Below are 15,031 nucleotides of genomic sequence, written 5' to 3' on the forward strand. Positions count from 1 at the left end.
CCCCATAATCAGGGGGTCAAGAAAGGATCCATGGACTGAAACTAATCTCCAACGACCCCACACTTCCTCACCTTCATTGACAGAGCCCAAGTGAGAGCCCCAAACCCCTGCTCCTCCCCACTTTCATCTCTCACACACTCACCGCCATTACTTGCCTTGAATCCCCCAGGACTAATCTCATTATTTCCTTTTCCCTGTTTGTGTCAGTCATCCCTGGTTCCCAAATATCCTGCACTCTCATCCCCACAAGGCTCTGCACATGCCCATTCTGTCATGTCTCACACCCCCTCATCAACTCCTGAAACCTGTCCACTGCGCCCCCTGCACTTCTCAGCCCATGATGAGCAAAATCTGAAAAGTTCTCTCTCAGGATGCTCCCTTTACCTCGCAGCTCTGACAGAAACCTGGGTCTCCCTGAGGACACAGCTCCCTCTGGAGTCCTCTCCCACGGGTGTTTTCCCTCCCACAGACCTTGTATCCCTTAGCTTGGAGGTAAGAGGTCCCTCATTACATCCAACCCTCCTTCTCCATTCTTATTTTGGCTAGTGACCTTGTTTCCTACTTCACTGAGAAAACCGAACACATTAGAAGACAATTTTTACCGATTTTTACCACCATCTACTCACGTAGTTGCATCTGCATGCTCAGGATGAGCCTTCCATCCTTTATCATAGGTTAACCATCCATGCTCCCAGCCAGAGCCAGTCCCTCTGCTGGTGCAAGAATTAAGGAGCAAGAGGCTTGGGTGTCTGACCCAGTAAAAGTTGTAATCCCTTGCTCAGTAACAAGACCTGAGCCAATTTTCAGATTCAGAACCCTTTGACTTAAGAAGTGTCCAAATCCCTAGGAGGAAGGACCTTGGAATACCACGGCAAGTAGGTACTGGAGCAATGCCCTCGGTCTTTCTGCAAAGGAACCTACAGCCATTTACTCAAGTGACTGTACACTGAGGAAAGAGAAGTTTGCCAGAAATATTGAGAAATATTGTACATCAGGTTTGAGCTGACATTGATACCTCGATACCCACGGCATCATCACGTCCCCCACTGCAGTACAGACTTACAGACGCCAGGTTATCAATGGAGTCCTAGACAAGGTCTAGTTCACAAGGACCCCTGATTCCATAGATCTGTGCTGTTATTTCCCCAATCTCTGAGTGCATAATTGGCATTGATATACTTTGCAGTTGGAGTAACCTCTGCACTGAGTCCATCGCTGGTCTGTGGAGTAAGGTCTCTCATAAGGTAGAAGGCCAAAGGGAAACCTCTGAAACTGGCCCCATCCCGGCCAAATCAGAAATGACAGTATGTTCCAGGAGCAGGTATTGTGGAGGCTTTTGCAGGTATTGTAGGGGTTAGCACCAGCATTAGAGACCTCAAGGACGCAGGAGTGGTGTACACTCAAGTGACTCCATTTAATTAATTTAATTAATTTAATCAAGTGACTCCTCCATTTAATTCAGCAATTTGGCTCAGTGGAGACCTGATGGAGCTCAGAGAATACATGGGATTATTTCAGATATAACCAAGTAGTGGTCCTGATGCAGCTGCTGTGCTGGATGTGATATCACAGCTAGAGCCAGTTAGTAAGGCCTCAGGCACATGGTATGCAGCTGTTGATTTTGTGAGTGCATTCTGTTTCATTCCAATAAGAAAAGTGGAGGTGGAATGATTAGCATTCACAGGAACAACAATATTTATTTATAGTTTGCCTCAGGGCTCTTTTAACTCTCCTGCCCTCTGTAACAAAGTCTTAAGAGCTCTGGACCTCTTGGATATCCTATAGAATATCACATTAGTTCATTTAACTGAGAACATCATGTTGATTGGGATGGATGAGCAACAGGTGGAAAGTACAAGGGAGGCCTTGGTCAAACACATGCATCCCAGAGGGTGGAAGATAAACCTGACAGAGACTCAGGGAGTGGCTGCCCCAGGTCAGTTCTGGAGGTCCAGTGGTTAAGGGTATGCAGGGATGTCCCCTTCAAAGTAAGACACAAAGTACTGCATATTGTGTCCCTCACTACATAGAATGAAGGATACAGCCTGGTATGCCTCTTTGGGTTCTGGCAGCAGCACGTTCCACACTTAGGTATGTTGTTTGGCCCATATTCTGGGTGACACAGAAGGATGCCCGTTTTGAGTGAGACCTGGACAGGAAACGACACTGCAGCAGATTCAGACTAACAAAATTATTTTCATCTGTATAGCAACAACCTTGTACTTACTTCATCTTGTAAAATCTTCTCTTTATCCAACTTCTCCCACCAGTGTCCCCCTCTATTTTGCTTGTCTTTGTATTATCTCTGAGTTAATAGTCATTTGTTGTTTTAAGCTGCTGAGTTTCAGGGTAATTTGTTACACAGCAATAAATAGCTAATCAGGCTTTCTTAAATTTCTATTATTCTATAGGTATTGTCAACATCTCTTTTATTTCCTCGAACCTTGAAATGTTATCTATGCTCAATTTCAATTCCTCTCCTCTCTTATTTTTTATATTTTTATTTTCTTTTGTCTTTTCTCCTTCCTTTATTCTTCTTATTGGATATTTCAAACATATAAAATACTGCTTTGTGGTTATGCTAAAAGGAAGCATTATCTAGGTATATAAGCTAAAAGTGTAACACCAATGTATACGGAATAAAAGTAAAGTATAGGAAGTGACTGAGAGTCTGAAAATAAAACGCCTGGGTGATTCTGCAACTCAGGAAGTGACTTTCAACTCTTATTTCCTTCCTTCCCCTGAGTTTGTTTTCATTTCAGAACAAACACATGAGCAACATGAACTCTTACACATTCCTGGCAAAAGTTTAAATTGGTGCTAGCACTCTGGAAACCAAATTAGCAAGGTCTAGAATGGTTAAAGTACACATCCCATAGAATCCAGCAATCCCACTCCTGATCATACACTCTGGGGAATTTCTTGCCTGTGTGCCCCAGGAGACATGTACACTAACATTTACAGCAAAATCTGGAATCAACCACAAACACATCAATAGGAAATTAGCAAAATTGTGTATAGTCACAAAATATAAAACTTCAGCACTAAAAATGAACGAACAACAGTGTCATGCATGAGGAATAAGTCTGCTACAGGGAATGTTGAGTCACAAAATATACATGGAGTATTTCACGGTACATAAAGTCCCCAAACAGGCAAAACTAAATAATATTTGGTTTGGGGCTATATACACTTATTGTAAAATCTTTAGAGAAACTCAAGGGAATAGTGAACACAAGACCAGGATAGAGGTTACAGCTGGGGGATGGGGTTGGGGAGGTGCCCACAGTAGCTTCATAGGTTCTGCTTCTTACACTAGTGGTAGGTGCCCAGGTAATCACTTGGTCATAACTTCTTAAACTGACATTTTTAAAACTGCAGCTTGTGAACATTCCTGGTTAATTTCTTTTTAAACGAAAAAGAAAAGAAATTACCAAAGATCATGGCAAGGATCCTTATCAAAAACTACCACATTGGAGTAAAGCCACAGACAATGTTATGAGCAACGTGAGAAAGAGGGCCAGGATACCATAAAAAATTAGTCTTGGCTAGAAATGGGTCATTTGATCTTTTTCTCACTGGGAGCTCTTTAGATTTTCTGTACAGTGTTCAATCTAATGTGCCAGGCAATTCTATCTTGTGAAGGTTTTGAGGTGCTGCTTACATTTAACCTCACTGGAGTAAATGCACTTACAGAGTTGGAAAAGACCATTGTTGATCAATATAAGGTAAACTGGGAAATTTTTAAAGGAATAACTAGTGATAGAGCAGAAAATATGAATGGAAAACACAACAGAGATGCTTAAAAACAATTTAGAGGCACATGATAACAATGCATTTCAGAGTCACACTGGTGTCCAAATCATATCTACCAAATCTCATCAAAAAACACAGTGAAAGATGTTAAATTTATTGTAAGATGTCAACTAAACAGTCAGTGCCTGGAAGACTTAGTTCTTAGATTGACGTTAACCATTTCTGCCTATTGCATGACATCAAAATCCTTGTCATGATGCTAAGCCTGGAGTAGAATGAGGTATGAGAGCCACATTTTTCTTACCGAAAAGCAATCTGATTAGGTAAATATTTTTGAAGATGATATTTAAGTGAGAAATTGGCACTTTAGTTAATACTTTTAGCATTCTTAACAAAGGAAATTTAAAACTTGGAAGGAAAAACTCAGATTATTTTACAGGCATTATTATTATGGCATGGAAGTCTTGGAACCACTTGATCTAGCAACTAAGTATATATTCTCAACTTTGTTGCAACTTATTGAAGAAATATTGTGCCTGCTTTGGCAGCACGTATACTAAAATTGGAACATACAGAGAAGACTAGCAGGGCCTCTGTGCGAGGATGACAGGCACATTCGTGAAGCTCCTTATTTTTAAAAGAAAACAAAACATTATTATTAAAGGCCTTTGCAAGAAAAACCTAGAAATATTGTTGTATCTCTTTTCTCCGGTCTCAAACTTATTCTTAATCATTAATTTCCAAAAGATAAATTTAAAGTATTAAAAAAGAATCAGATAAAAAAAATTTGACTTACAAAATCCTGAAATGATATTTAATTTTTATTTTGGCTTTAATATGTATCTAAATTCTTAGATACTCCTCCCTTCCAGAGGTGGAGCTTAATTCCCTCCTCTTGAGTGTGGGCTGCACTTAACGGCTCACTGCAAACTGATAGAATAAGGCTCGTGGAATGGTGTGAGACTCTGGGTCTAGGACATAAAATACATTGCAGCTTCCATCTTGGTTGCTCTTTCAGATCATCTGCTCTGGGGAAAGCCAGCTGCTATGTCATAAGCAGCCCTATGGAAAGGTCCATGTGGCTAGAATCTGAGGCCCTCTTCCAACAGCCATATGAGTGATTCCTGTGATTTCATAGGAATCCCCCAGCCCCAGTCAAGCCACCAGATGATGCAGACCTGGCTGACAACTTGACTGCAAACTTGAGAGAGGCTGTGAGCCAGAAGCACTCAGGTAAACCACTCCTAGATTCTTGATCATCAGAAACTGGGAGAATAAGTGTTTCTTGCTTTGAGCAGCTAAGTTTTGACTAATTTGTTATGTAGCAGTAAATAACTAATACAGTGTCTATGGTGGAAAACAAATTATTGCACTTTAATTTTCATTTGCTCTAAATTAACTATAAGATATTAAGTATGTCATTTGGTTTTAGGATTTAAGGAGAATTTTCATTATTAGACAGGATGTATTTTATCACCAGTCAAACAATCTATCTACGTGAACTTCAATTTCCAACTGTGACCCAATTAAACACAAAAGAAAGAACCAGGCCAAGCTAGCTTGATTTTGTAAAGAACCTCCAATAACCACTCCCTGGTTATTCACCCTCCCCCCAGTTAGTCACTCAAACATTAATGTAGGTGCTGCCGTGAAGGGATTTTGTAGATGTAACTAAGGTCACAGGGGGATTATCCTAGGTTGGACTGTCCTAATCAGGTGAGAACTTAGGAGTCCCTGAGCAAAGAGATTCAAAGCGTGAGAAGGATTCAATGTGAAAGAGGTTCTTCAGTGTGGGCTTTGAAAATGAAGGGCCACCTGGTAAAGAATGCTAGTGGCTACTAGGAGCTGGGACCAGCACCCACTTCCCCTCCACCAGCTGGCAAGGAAACAGTGACCACAATCTTATAACTGTAAGGAACAGAATTCTGCCAACAGCTCTGTATGAGTTTGAAGGGGGATCCCACCTCAAGATGAGAACCCAGCTTTGTGAGACCCTGAACAGAGGACCCATCCATACCATGCCTGGATTTCTGACTAAGGAACTGTAAGCAATTAAATTGGTGTTGTTTTAAGCCACTATGTTTATGGTAATTTTTATGCAATAATAGGAAACTAATATACAGGTTCACTGTGCAACAGATAAGCACATGGCATTTTTTCCACTGGGATGAAGTTATGAACTGATATGCATACTAGTTGCATGAGATAAAACCTTTTCTGATTTTGTGATGTAACTAAACTCTAATGCAGTCAAATTTCATTCTTTCATTCAACATCAACTAATTTAATGCTCACTATGTATCAGGAATGGCTTTATATGCTAGGGATACAACTTTGACTTAAACAGCCCAAAGCCCCTGTGTTCATGCACTTTACATTCTAGAGGCTTCCCAAGAGTGAGACGGAGCCATTGGAGTGTTTTAGTGAAGAAATGACACATCCTGACTAACATTAGCAGGATCACTGACCACGGTGAGGAGCAGAGTCCATGGGTAGTAGGTGAGGAGGTGGCGCTGGTGCCACAATTCAGGAGTGAGAGGGTGGAGGAGACTAAGGGGAGAAGAGGCCCTGAGAGGTGAGAGGACAGAGAGAAGGGCTGGAGGAGCAGGGGTGGGGAGAAGAAGCAGAGGGAAAGAATTCCAAAGCAATGGAATGCCCAGCTTTAAATCTATTGTTTCAGAGATTTTTAACAAATATGTACCTACAGGGTTTAGCAGGATATTCTCTGCATCTAGTACTTACTACCTGCTGTGGGGCTGCCTAAAAACCAAGTGCTTCCTTATGTTAATCAGGATAAAAAAAATAACAGGTGCCCCAATATAATATGCACATCCCTTAGGTGTCAGTTCATAAACATAGGCAATGCATAAGCATTGATAAAGGGCATTTTGATTGCACTAAATACTTGTAACTTTGAGGTGATTAAAGTTTGTATACTCTTCTAGTTGAAATATACAGTAACAAATTGTGCTTTTGAAGCCAGGTACCTGAGGGTTATTGTAGATATTCAATATGAACATGACTGCCTTTCCACCTTGTTCCCAACACAGACATAGATGAAGACAGTGGGTGTTGAAAATCTGTACCTGAGGGTTACTGTAGATCGTGATTGCCTTTTGCAATTTGCTGTTTAACCTGAGGGGTGACTCAGGGGTCATGAGAATTTATGAGCTTGTTTTGCAGAAGAAAGAGAATGCCTTTGGGGAGGACGACCAGCCCCCAGAATTCATGCCCAGGAGACATATTGCCCAATGGCTTCTCTGGAGTGAAAGATTACCCCTTTGTTTCTCTGAAACTCCTCCTGCCAAGTCCCTTATCTCTATAACTCTGCTTTCTTCTTCTGTTGTTAAGGATTTGAGAGAACCCATCCTCCCACCTTCTCCTTTTGCCCAATTCCAATAAAACTTTTCTCCATTTCCAAGCACTAATGGCTCAGTGATGGGTTTATTGCGCATTGGGCACACGAATTTGAGATTAAGACATTCGGTATCACTTCCGTATGTTTCTTTGTATTGAGGATATATCTGGGACTCACAAACTCAGGGCTATGGAATGAAGATAATTTTAAAATACAACACAGGAGTCACTGATACATCGGGAAAGTTTAAACTTAGGAGCTTTGTGAGTCTGACTGCAGGGCTGTGTAGACACATTTCTATAATAAGGGGCCAAAATCACTTTTACAGATTAGATTCTGATTTTCAGGGGTTTTCAACATTGCGTTACCCACTGGAGTTAATAAACAAAAAAGAAACGGGTCTCAATGGGAATCTCTACCGGGTGTTTTCAGGCACAACTCCTCCAGCTTTAAAGAGAAGACCCCTGTCACTCCATCTCCATTCCCAGGGCGAGCTCACTCTCTGCCAGCAAGTTCCCTGGGAGTGAGTTTTCTTCCAGAAGAGTCCAGGGGAAGAAGTCAGGGGTGGGTGGCAGCGAGTCCAGTTCAGCGAGAAGGATTCCAGAAAGAACAAGGCAGGAAAAGCGGCTGAGCCCAACCTGGGGATCGCTTCCTGGTTTCCTCACAGGGTCACGGGCCAGGCCTCAGGGAGACAGTGTGACAAAGAGCGCTCTGTGCTGGAAAAGAGGTGGAGTCGGGAAAAGTCTTAGGTCCCTGTGTGTGGCAGGGGTCAGGAGCCAAGGGCGGAGTCTGGGGCGGGGAAGCTCAGCGTCGGGGAGTCCGCATCTCCCTTGGTTTCACTTCTTCCTCTCACAACCCGTGTCAGGTCCTCCTGCCTGGAGACTCATGACGCGGCCCCAATTCTCACTCCCATTGGGTGTTCGGTTTCTAGAGAAGCGAATCAGCGTCTCCGCGGTTTCCGGTTAGAAAATTCGCAGGGCAGGCTGGGAGTCACCCTCCCCAGACTCCGAGGGTTTGAGTCATGGATCCCCGAACCTTCCTCCTGCTGCTCTCGGGGGCCCTGACCCTGACCAAGACCTGGGCAGGTGAGTGCGGAGTCGGGAGGAAACGCCTTCTGCTGGGGGCGGAGCGAGGGGACCGCGCGGCGGGAGCTGAAGACCCCCGGGGAAGGCGCGTCTCCCCGGACACTTGCCCAGACTCCCCCCCACGTTGGCCCTGCCCCGTCCTGACCCCTCCCCTACACTCTCTGGCCTCCTGTCCTCTCCTCTCTTCCACTAGGGTCTCCTGCCATCCCTTTTCTGTCTCAGGAGCCCCTCGTCCCCTCCCTCCCCCATAGCCCTCGGACCCGGGACCCGCGCCGGGAGGAGGGTCGGACGGGTCTCAGCCCCTCCCCGTCCCCAGGCTCCCACTCCCTGAGGTATTTCAACACCGCCGTGTCCCGGCCCGGCCGCGGGGAGCCCCGCTTCATCACCGTCGGCTACGTGGACGACACGCAGTTCGTGCGGTTCGACAGCGACGCCGCGAGTCCGAGGATGGAGCCGCGGGCGCCGTGGATGGAGCAGGAGGGGCCGGAATATTGGGAGGAGAACACGCAGACCATCAAGAGCACCGCACAGAATTTCCGAGTGGGCTTGAACACCCTGCGCGGCTACTACAACCAGAGCGAGGCCGGTAAGCGACGCGGGCCCGGGTCCAGGTCCCGACCTCCCGAACCCCAGGGCTGCCCCGAGCCTCCAGGTCGGAGCACCACCCCGATGTCCGCCAACAGCGCCCTTGACCTGGGAAGGGCCCATGGGCACTCGCTCAGATTTTGTTTTCGGTTTAAACTGAAAAGGCTCTGACCAATCACCGCCCAGAGGTCTCTCGCGGGAGCGCGGCCAAGTGGGCGTGGCTGACCGCAGTGTGTGGGTCAGGGTCTCACACTTACCAGTGGCTTTGTGGCTGCGACTTGAGGCCCGACGGGCGCCTCCTCCGCGGGTACAGTCAGTACGCCTACGACGGCGCCGATTACATCGCCCTGAACGAGGACCTGCGCTCCTGGACCGCGGCGGACACGGCGGCTCAGATCACCCGGCGCAAGTGGGAGGCGGCCGGTGTGGCAGAGCAAGACAGGGCCTACCTGGATGGGAAGTGCGTGGTGTGGCTCCGCAGATACCTGGAGATCGGGAAGGAGATGTTGCAGCGAGCGGGTACGAGGGAGGGACGGAAGGCGCCTCCTGCATCTCCCCTCAGGTTTTGGCTTGCTTCCCTCTACCAGAGGAGGAAAATGAGATATAGGCCAGAATACGCTCCTCACAGCTGCCAGGAGAGTGAGGAATCCACTCAGGTTAGGTACCAGAGAGTGAATCGCCCAGAGTGCCCACCCTCCTCTGTAGGCAATAAAGGGATGCAGTGTCCACTGGGATGGAGGGGACGCCATCTCTGAAATAACTGATCGATGATTCCCTTTTACTCTGCCAGCTGCTCTGGAAACCATAGGGGACTCTCTCAGGCTTTGTTCTCTGCCCTATATCCTATGTTTGTGAGATCTGATTCCAGCTTTTCTGATCACTCAGCCTCCACCCCCATCAGGGTCAGAAATCCCTTTTCTCCCCCTCAGAAACCTGGAGCCTCCTATGCTGGACTGTCTCATTCTGATTCTAGAAATTCCCAAAGAATAGTAGATTATCCAAGATGCCAGCGTCCAGGCTGGTGTCTGGATTTTGTGCTCCCTTCCCCCACTCCCGTTGCCCTGTCCATTCTCAGGATGGTCACATGAGTGCTGCTTCAGTGGCCCAAGACAGATGTAAAATTCCTGAGTTTTCTGACTCTTCTCCTCAGATCCCCCAAAGACACACGTGACCCGCCACCCCATCTCTGACCGTGAGGTCACCCTGAGGTGCTGGGCCCTGGGCTTCTACCCTGCGGAGATCACTCTGACCTGGCAGCGTGATGGGGAGGACCTGACCCAGGACACAGAGCTTGTGGAGACCAGGCCTGCAGGGGACGGGACCTTCCAGAAGTGGGCGGCTGTGGTGGTGCTTTCTGGAGAGGAGCAGAGATACACGTGCCATGTGCAGCATGAGGGGCTACCTGAGCCCATCACCCGGAGATGGGGTAAGGAGGGAGACGTGGGCTCAGAGTCTCTTCTCAGGGAAATCAGGAGCCCTTCTGGAGACCTTCAGCAGGGTCAGGGCTGAGAGCTGGGGTCAGGGCCCTCACCTTCCCTTCCCTTCCCAGAGCCGCCTCTTGAGTCCCCCATCCTCATTGTGGGAGTCACTGCTGGCCTGGGTCTCCTTGGAGCTGTGGTGGCTGGACCTGTGATCTGGAGGAAGAAGCACTCAGGTAGGGGATGGGTGGGGTCTGAGTTTTCTTGGCCCCCCGCCCCGGGTGTTTCAAGCCCAGGTAGAAGTTTGTCCTGCCTCATTAATGGGAAGTCCCATCCATAGGCACATGTGCTTTCCTAGTCTGGGGCTGACACTGTTTAGTAAAGCACATGTGAAAATGAAGGACAGATTTATCACCTTGATGAGTCTGGTGATGGGGACCTGACTCCCAGCAGTCACAGGTCAAAGGGGAAGGTTGTTGGTGAGGACAGACGTCCAGGAGGGCAGTTGGTCCAGTCCCCACACATGTACTGTTGCTAGCTTTCCTGATCCTCCCTTAGGTCTGTAATCACAGTTCTGGAAACTTCTCTGGTGTCCAGGACTAGGTGATTCTTTTAGGACCTCATGGCCCTGCCTGCTTCCTGGCTTCTCACAGAATGTTTTCTTCCCACAGGTGGAAAAAGAGGGAGCTACACTCAGTCTACAAGTAAGTATGGACAGGGGGTGATCCCTGAGATAGTGTAGACAGGAGCCCATGGGGGAGCTCACCCACCCAGAGTTCCTCCTTTAGTCTCATCTCCTGTTGGCTCTGACCGAGTTCTGTTTTGTTCTACTCCAGGCAGCGACAGTTCCCAGAGCTCTGATGTGTCTCTCATTCCTCCTAAAGGTGAGACCCTGGAGGGCCTAAAGTGGGAGGGGTTGAGGCAGAGGGAACAGACTGAGTTATGGGGATTCTTTGATTGGGACATTTTGAGCATGTGGTGGGCCATTTAGAATGTCACCAATTATAGCAAGTGACTTAAATTTGTTCATGCTTATTTTCTTCTGTAGTGTGAGACAGCTGCCTTGTGGGAGACTGAGCTTTGCAAGATTTGTTCCTGCCCCACCCCCCACTGTGACTTCTGGAATCTCTATATAGGGCATCTGAATGTGTCTGCATTCCTAATAGCATGATGTGAGGAGGTAGGGAGACTGGTCTCTCCCACAATCCCCTCCCCTCACTGACCTCTGTTCTCTTTCCTGATTGACTTTCCTGTTCCCGCAGAGGCGGGGCTGGTTCCATCCCTGTCATACCTTCCTGTTGCCCTGAGCTGCAACTTCTTACTTCCTTATTGAAAATAAGAATCTAGATACCAATTTGTTTTTTCAAATTCTTGCCATGAGGGATCAATGGGTTAGTTAAAGGAGAAGATTCCAAAAATTTGAGAGAGGAAAGGAATGAAGCACTGAGAACCTTCCAGAATCCATGTTTGCTGTGCTGAGTCTGTTGCAGGTGGGGACAGGAGAAGGCTGTGAGGAGCCAAGCATGGATGGGACCTGTGTCCACTCAGTGCTCAGTGCATCGTGGGGTGGGATGTAGTCACTCCTCAGCTGGGTCATCTCTCCGCTCCTTTGTCCTTGTCCCTTAAGTAGAACTTTGTCCCACCAGCACCTGTGATCTCAGGGACTCAGAAATCACCTGGTCTTTGTCATGTCTCCAGGACCCTGGACAGTGAGGGCTTCCTGGGGCCGGGTCAGCCTAAGCTCAGGCTTGGGTTTGACCTTCAGCCCCACTTTTGGGTGTTTATTTGTTGTTTCTTTGTTTTTGTTCTTGTTCTTGTTCTTGTGTACAAGTTGTGGTCTCATTCTCCTCTGGGTGTCCCCTGTCTCTGACAGCAGCTAGAGTTGTTTGGCCTGTCATTGTCCTCACAAGGCCAGTGGCCCCTGCAAAGAGGCGTCTCTGGTGTCCAGAGATGAATTTTCAGGCTCGTCCATCTCTGCCTCCTTCTAGGCCTTGATTGTCATTTCCACCTTGTCCCAACCTCTCAAAGGAACCAGATTCTGGAATTAGCAGAGAGGAAGGGATCCCATCATTTCTCATCCTAGATAAGATCCTGTTGGGATGTTCCTGCTCTGCAGCCTGCCCTCTCTCCTGGCCCTGAGCTCCAGTCATCCTAGTGCTGGCTCCAGTCCAAGCTCATGATGTATAAAACAGAGTCTAATTTAGATTTATATTTGGTTGGGAAATAAGACGCATAAGTCAAAGATCATTTATTGTTTTCTGAAGAGACAAATGTGTGCTGTGGTGTGCAGGAGGGTTGGTGTGGGAGGGAGGGATGGAAGAAGAGGGAGGGGAGAGCAACACTTGTGAGAAAAGTACAAGTGGCATTGATGTCAATGTGAGTGCACATTGTGCTGTTGCTGCCACGAAACAGCATGTGCCTGAGGTTATGTTAATAAAGATACTGTCTCTAGAATATGGAGGTGCTCTACACTGATCATTCATTCAACCGATATTGGTTATGTGCCGGATGTATCGCATACTATCTTTGCATCTGTGAAACAGATAGAAAGTTGAAGTAAAAACAGAAGTTTCTGGCCTTGTGGAGCATATGTTGTAGTGGGAAGAGACAGACTATGTGCTATAAGCATAGTGAATAAGGACAGTGTTTATGTTAGAAGGTGGTAAGTGCTATGTTAAAAATGCAGTGGGGAAGGCGATCCAGAGGGTGGGGGTGGAAAGAAGGAAGACAGCTTTTTTAACTGGGGTGGTCACTGTGGGCCTCACTGGGAAGGTGACTTTGAGGAAAGATGTGAAGGACATGAGGAATTATCCACAAAGATGTTTGGAGGAAGTTCTTTCCAGGCAGGGGCCTCCAGTGCAAATGTGCCAGGGCAGCAGTGTGTCTATGTGTCCTGGGAAGAGTGAGGAGGCCAGTATGGCTGCAGGAGAGAGCAATAGACATGAGATAGAGGTGCTGCCGGACCATGTAGGCCTGGAGGATGTTAGAAGGGTTTCTGCCTTTGCTCTGAGTGAGATGGGGAGTTACATGACAGTTTAGAGCAGGAGAGGGACATGGTATGACTTGTCCTTTAAAAGCATCACTGTGGCTGCTGTGCTGAGAGCAGAACTGGGAGGCAAAGGGCGAGGGAGGCCCTGGGGAAGCAGCAGGAACCAGGGCAGGGTTCCAGGCTGGAGGAGGCCACGGCTTCCACTGGTGTGAGCAGTGGAAGGAGTGGGAAGTGACTGGATCTGGATACATTCTGAAGATGGATTTCTTAAGGGATTACTCTGGGAATGAGAAAGAGGAGTCAAGGAGGATACCCAAGATTTTGGAGTGTGCAAGTAGAAAGATGGAGTTGCTGTCAGCAGAGATGGGGAAGACTCTGGAAGGAACATATTTACAGGAACTTGGTTTAAGGGAAGTTGAATATGAGATGTCTATTAGAAATGCAAGTGAGGTCGCAGACTGGCAGTTGGACAGGTGGGTCTGGAGTTTAGGAAAAATGTCTGGGCTGGAGAAGTAAATTTGGAAGATGATACCATAAAAATGCTATTTAAAGCCTGAGAACCAATGAAGTTACCAAGGGTGTGATGACTAGAGAAGAGAAAGGAACAAGGACTGAATCCTGGCCCCCCCAGTGCTAAGGGATCTGATCAGACCACACACCCAGAACAGAACGCACAGTTCTGATACCGCGTCTAGAAGGCACAGAGATCAGGGAGAGATCAGAGATCCCAAACTTCCCTGTGCCCAGGAATCCCCTGGACATGTGGTTAAGATTCAGAAAGTCTGGAGTAGAGCGTGAGATTCTGGGTTTATAACAAGATGCTGATGCTCCTGGTCTTCAGGTCACACATTCAGTAGCAAGAACATAGACCGGGATTCCCACATGGCTGTGCATCAGGCTCACCTGTAAGTCTTGTGAAATAAGTGATTCCTTGGTCTTGTGTCTAATGCACTGAGATCCGGGGTCTGGGGAGAGGCCTGAGTATTTTGTAAGAAGCCCCACAAGCAATGCTCAGTCAGATTGGGAACTACTGAGGTCAGTGACAGAGAGTGCACAGGGTAGGGAGGGGGTCTTAAATCCAAACTAATTTTTTTTCCCCCTAGAAAAGAAAAGGGAGGACCTATATTGTCAACTATGAGATGCCATGTGAGGAAATATATGTTGTTTCCTCTCCCATGGGCTATAGTCAAAGATTTAGGAAGTAGTTCATAATTCACCAAAACGAAAAACTCTGAATCCTTGCTCACTGAAATTATTCCCCAGACAGATTTTTCACTCATTTCTTGGAACAAACAGTGGAATCCAAAATTTTTCTAATTTAGACATAAAGTTATATATATATATACACACACACACATATGTATATATATATATATATATATGATACTGGGGACTAGTAGTATTTTAGGGAAGACCACCGAACAGCCTTGAGTCTACACAGTCAGGAAGAAAATTCACAATCCAGTCTGGGTCGGGTCCCACATAAGAACCACTGGCTTGCTGCTGGGCACTGCTCACACCACTGACACCGGTCATGATGGACACTGGACCCTGGGGCGGGGACTGCTGTCACTACTGCTCCTGGCAACTGGTTGTTGTAACTGCCACTCATGCCATTCTTGCCAAATGCAATCTGCACAATTCCAGCCTCTCCATGTCACCATGTCCTGAGTCACAGTCTGACATGTGGTCACCTGACTGGAGGAGCCTAAGATGTGGCCAAGTGCATGAATGTTTGGGAAAGTGGATTTTCCTCTCTTGTGAAAAGAGATGGCTCTTCCTCCTACCAAGACTCTTTAAGTGTTCAATTCTTCTAATGTAGGTGCTGGGGGGGGGGGGG

General features: G+C 47.0%; 1 protein-coding gene and 1 non-coding gene across 3 annotated transcripts; both read left to right on the forward strand.

Annotated features, from left to right (window-relative positions):
- Positions 1 to 4,288: 4,288 nt before the first annotated feature.
- LOC124227490 (U6 spliceosomal RNA) lies at positions 4,289 to 4,394 on the forward strand. Its single transcript, XR_006885499.1, has one exon. It is a non-coding gene; the product is annotated as a U6 spliceosomal RNA (small nuclear RNA).
- Positions 4,395 to 8,062: 3,668 nt separating this feature from the next.
- On the forward strand, positions 8,063 to 12,658 carry LOC124226406 (saoe class I histocompatibility antigen, A alpha chain-like). 2 transcript variants are annotated; one of them, XM_046639660.1, is made up of 8 exons: positions 8,063 to 8,199; positions 8,516 to 8,785; positions 9,028 to 9,303; positions 9,935 to 10,210; positions 10,334 to 10,438; positions 10,874 to 10,906; positions 11,039 to 11,086; positions 11,251 to 12,658. In XM_046639660.1, exons 1-8 carry the CDS (start codon positions 8,136 to 8,138, stop codon positions 11,253 to 11,255), a joined length of 1,077 nt encoding a protein of 358 aa, XP_046495616.1. In that variant the 5' UTR covers positions 8,063 to 8,135; the 3' UTR covers positions 11,256 to 12,658. The 2 variants fall into 2 exon arrangements, with proteins under 2 accessions (XP_046495616.1, XP_046495615.1); XM_046639659.1 differs by having other exon boundaries at positions 8,071 to 8,199; positions 8,393 to 8,785.
- The last annotated feature ends 2,373 nt before the right edge of the window (positions 12,659 to 15,031 follow it).

The sequence above is a fragment of the Equus quagga genome, chromosome 15, assembly GCF_021613505.1.
Source record: "Equus quagga isolate Etosha38 chromosome 15, UCLA_HA_Equagga_1.0, whole genome shotgun sequence".
Classification (NCBI taxonomy): domain Eukaryota; kingdom Metazoa; phylum Chordata; class Mammalia; order Perissodactyla; family Equidae; genus Equus; species Equus quagga.

Coding starts and splice junctions, on each gene's coding strand:
- LOC124226406 (XM_046639659.1), top strand. CDS start 8,136: ATGGATCCCCGAACCTTCCTCCTGCTGCTCTCGGGGGCCCTGACCCTG. Junction 10,439..10,873: donor CTGGAGGAAGAAGCACTCAG/GTAGGGGATGGG, acceptor TTCTTCCCACAG/GTGGAAAAAGAGGGAGCTAC. Junction 10,907..11,038: donor GAGCTACACTCAGTCTACAA/GTAAGTATGGAC, acceptor GTTCTACTCCAG/GCAGCGACAGTTCCCAGAGC.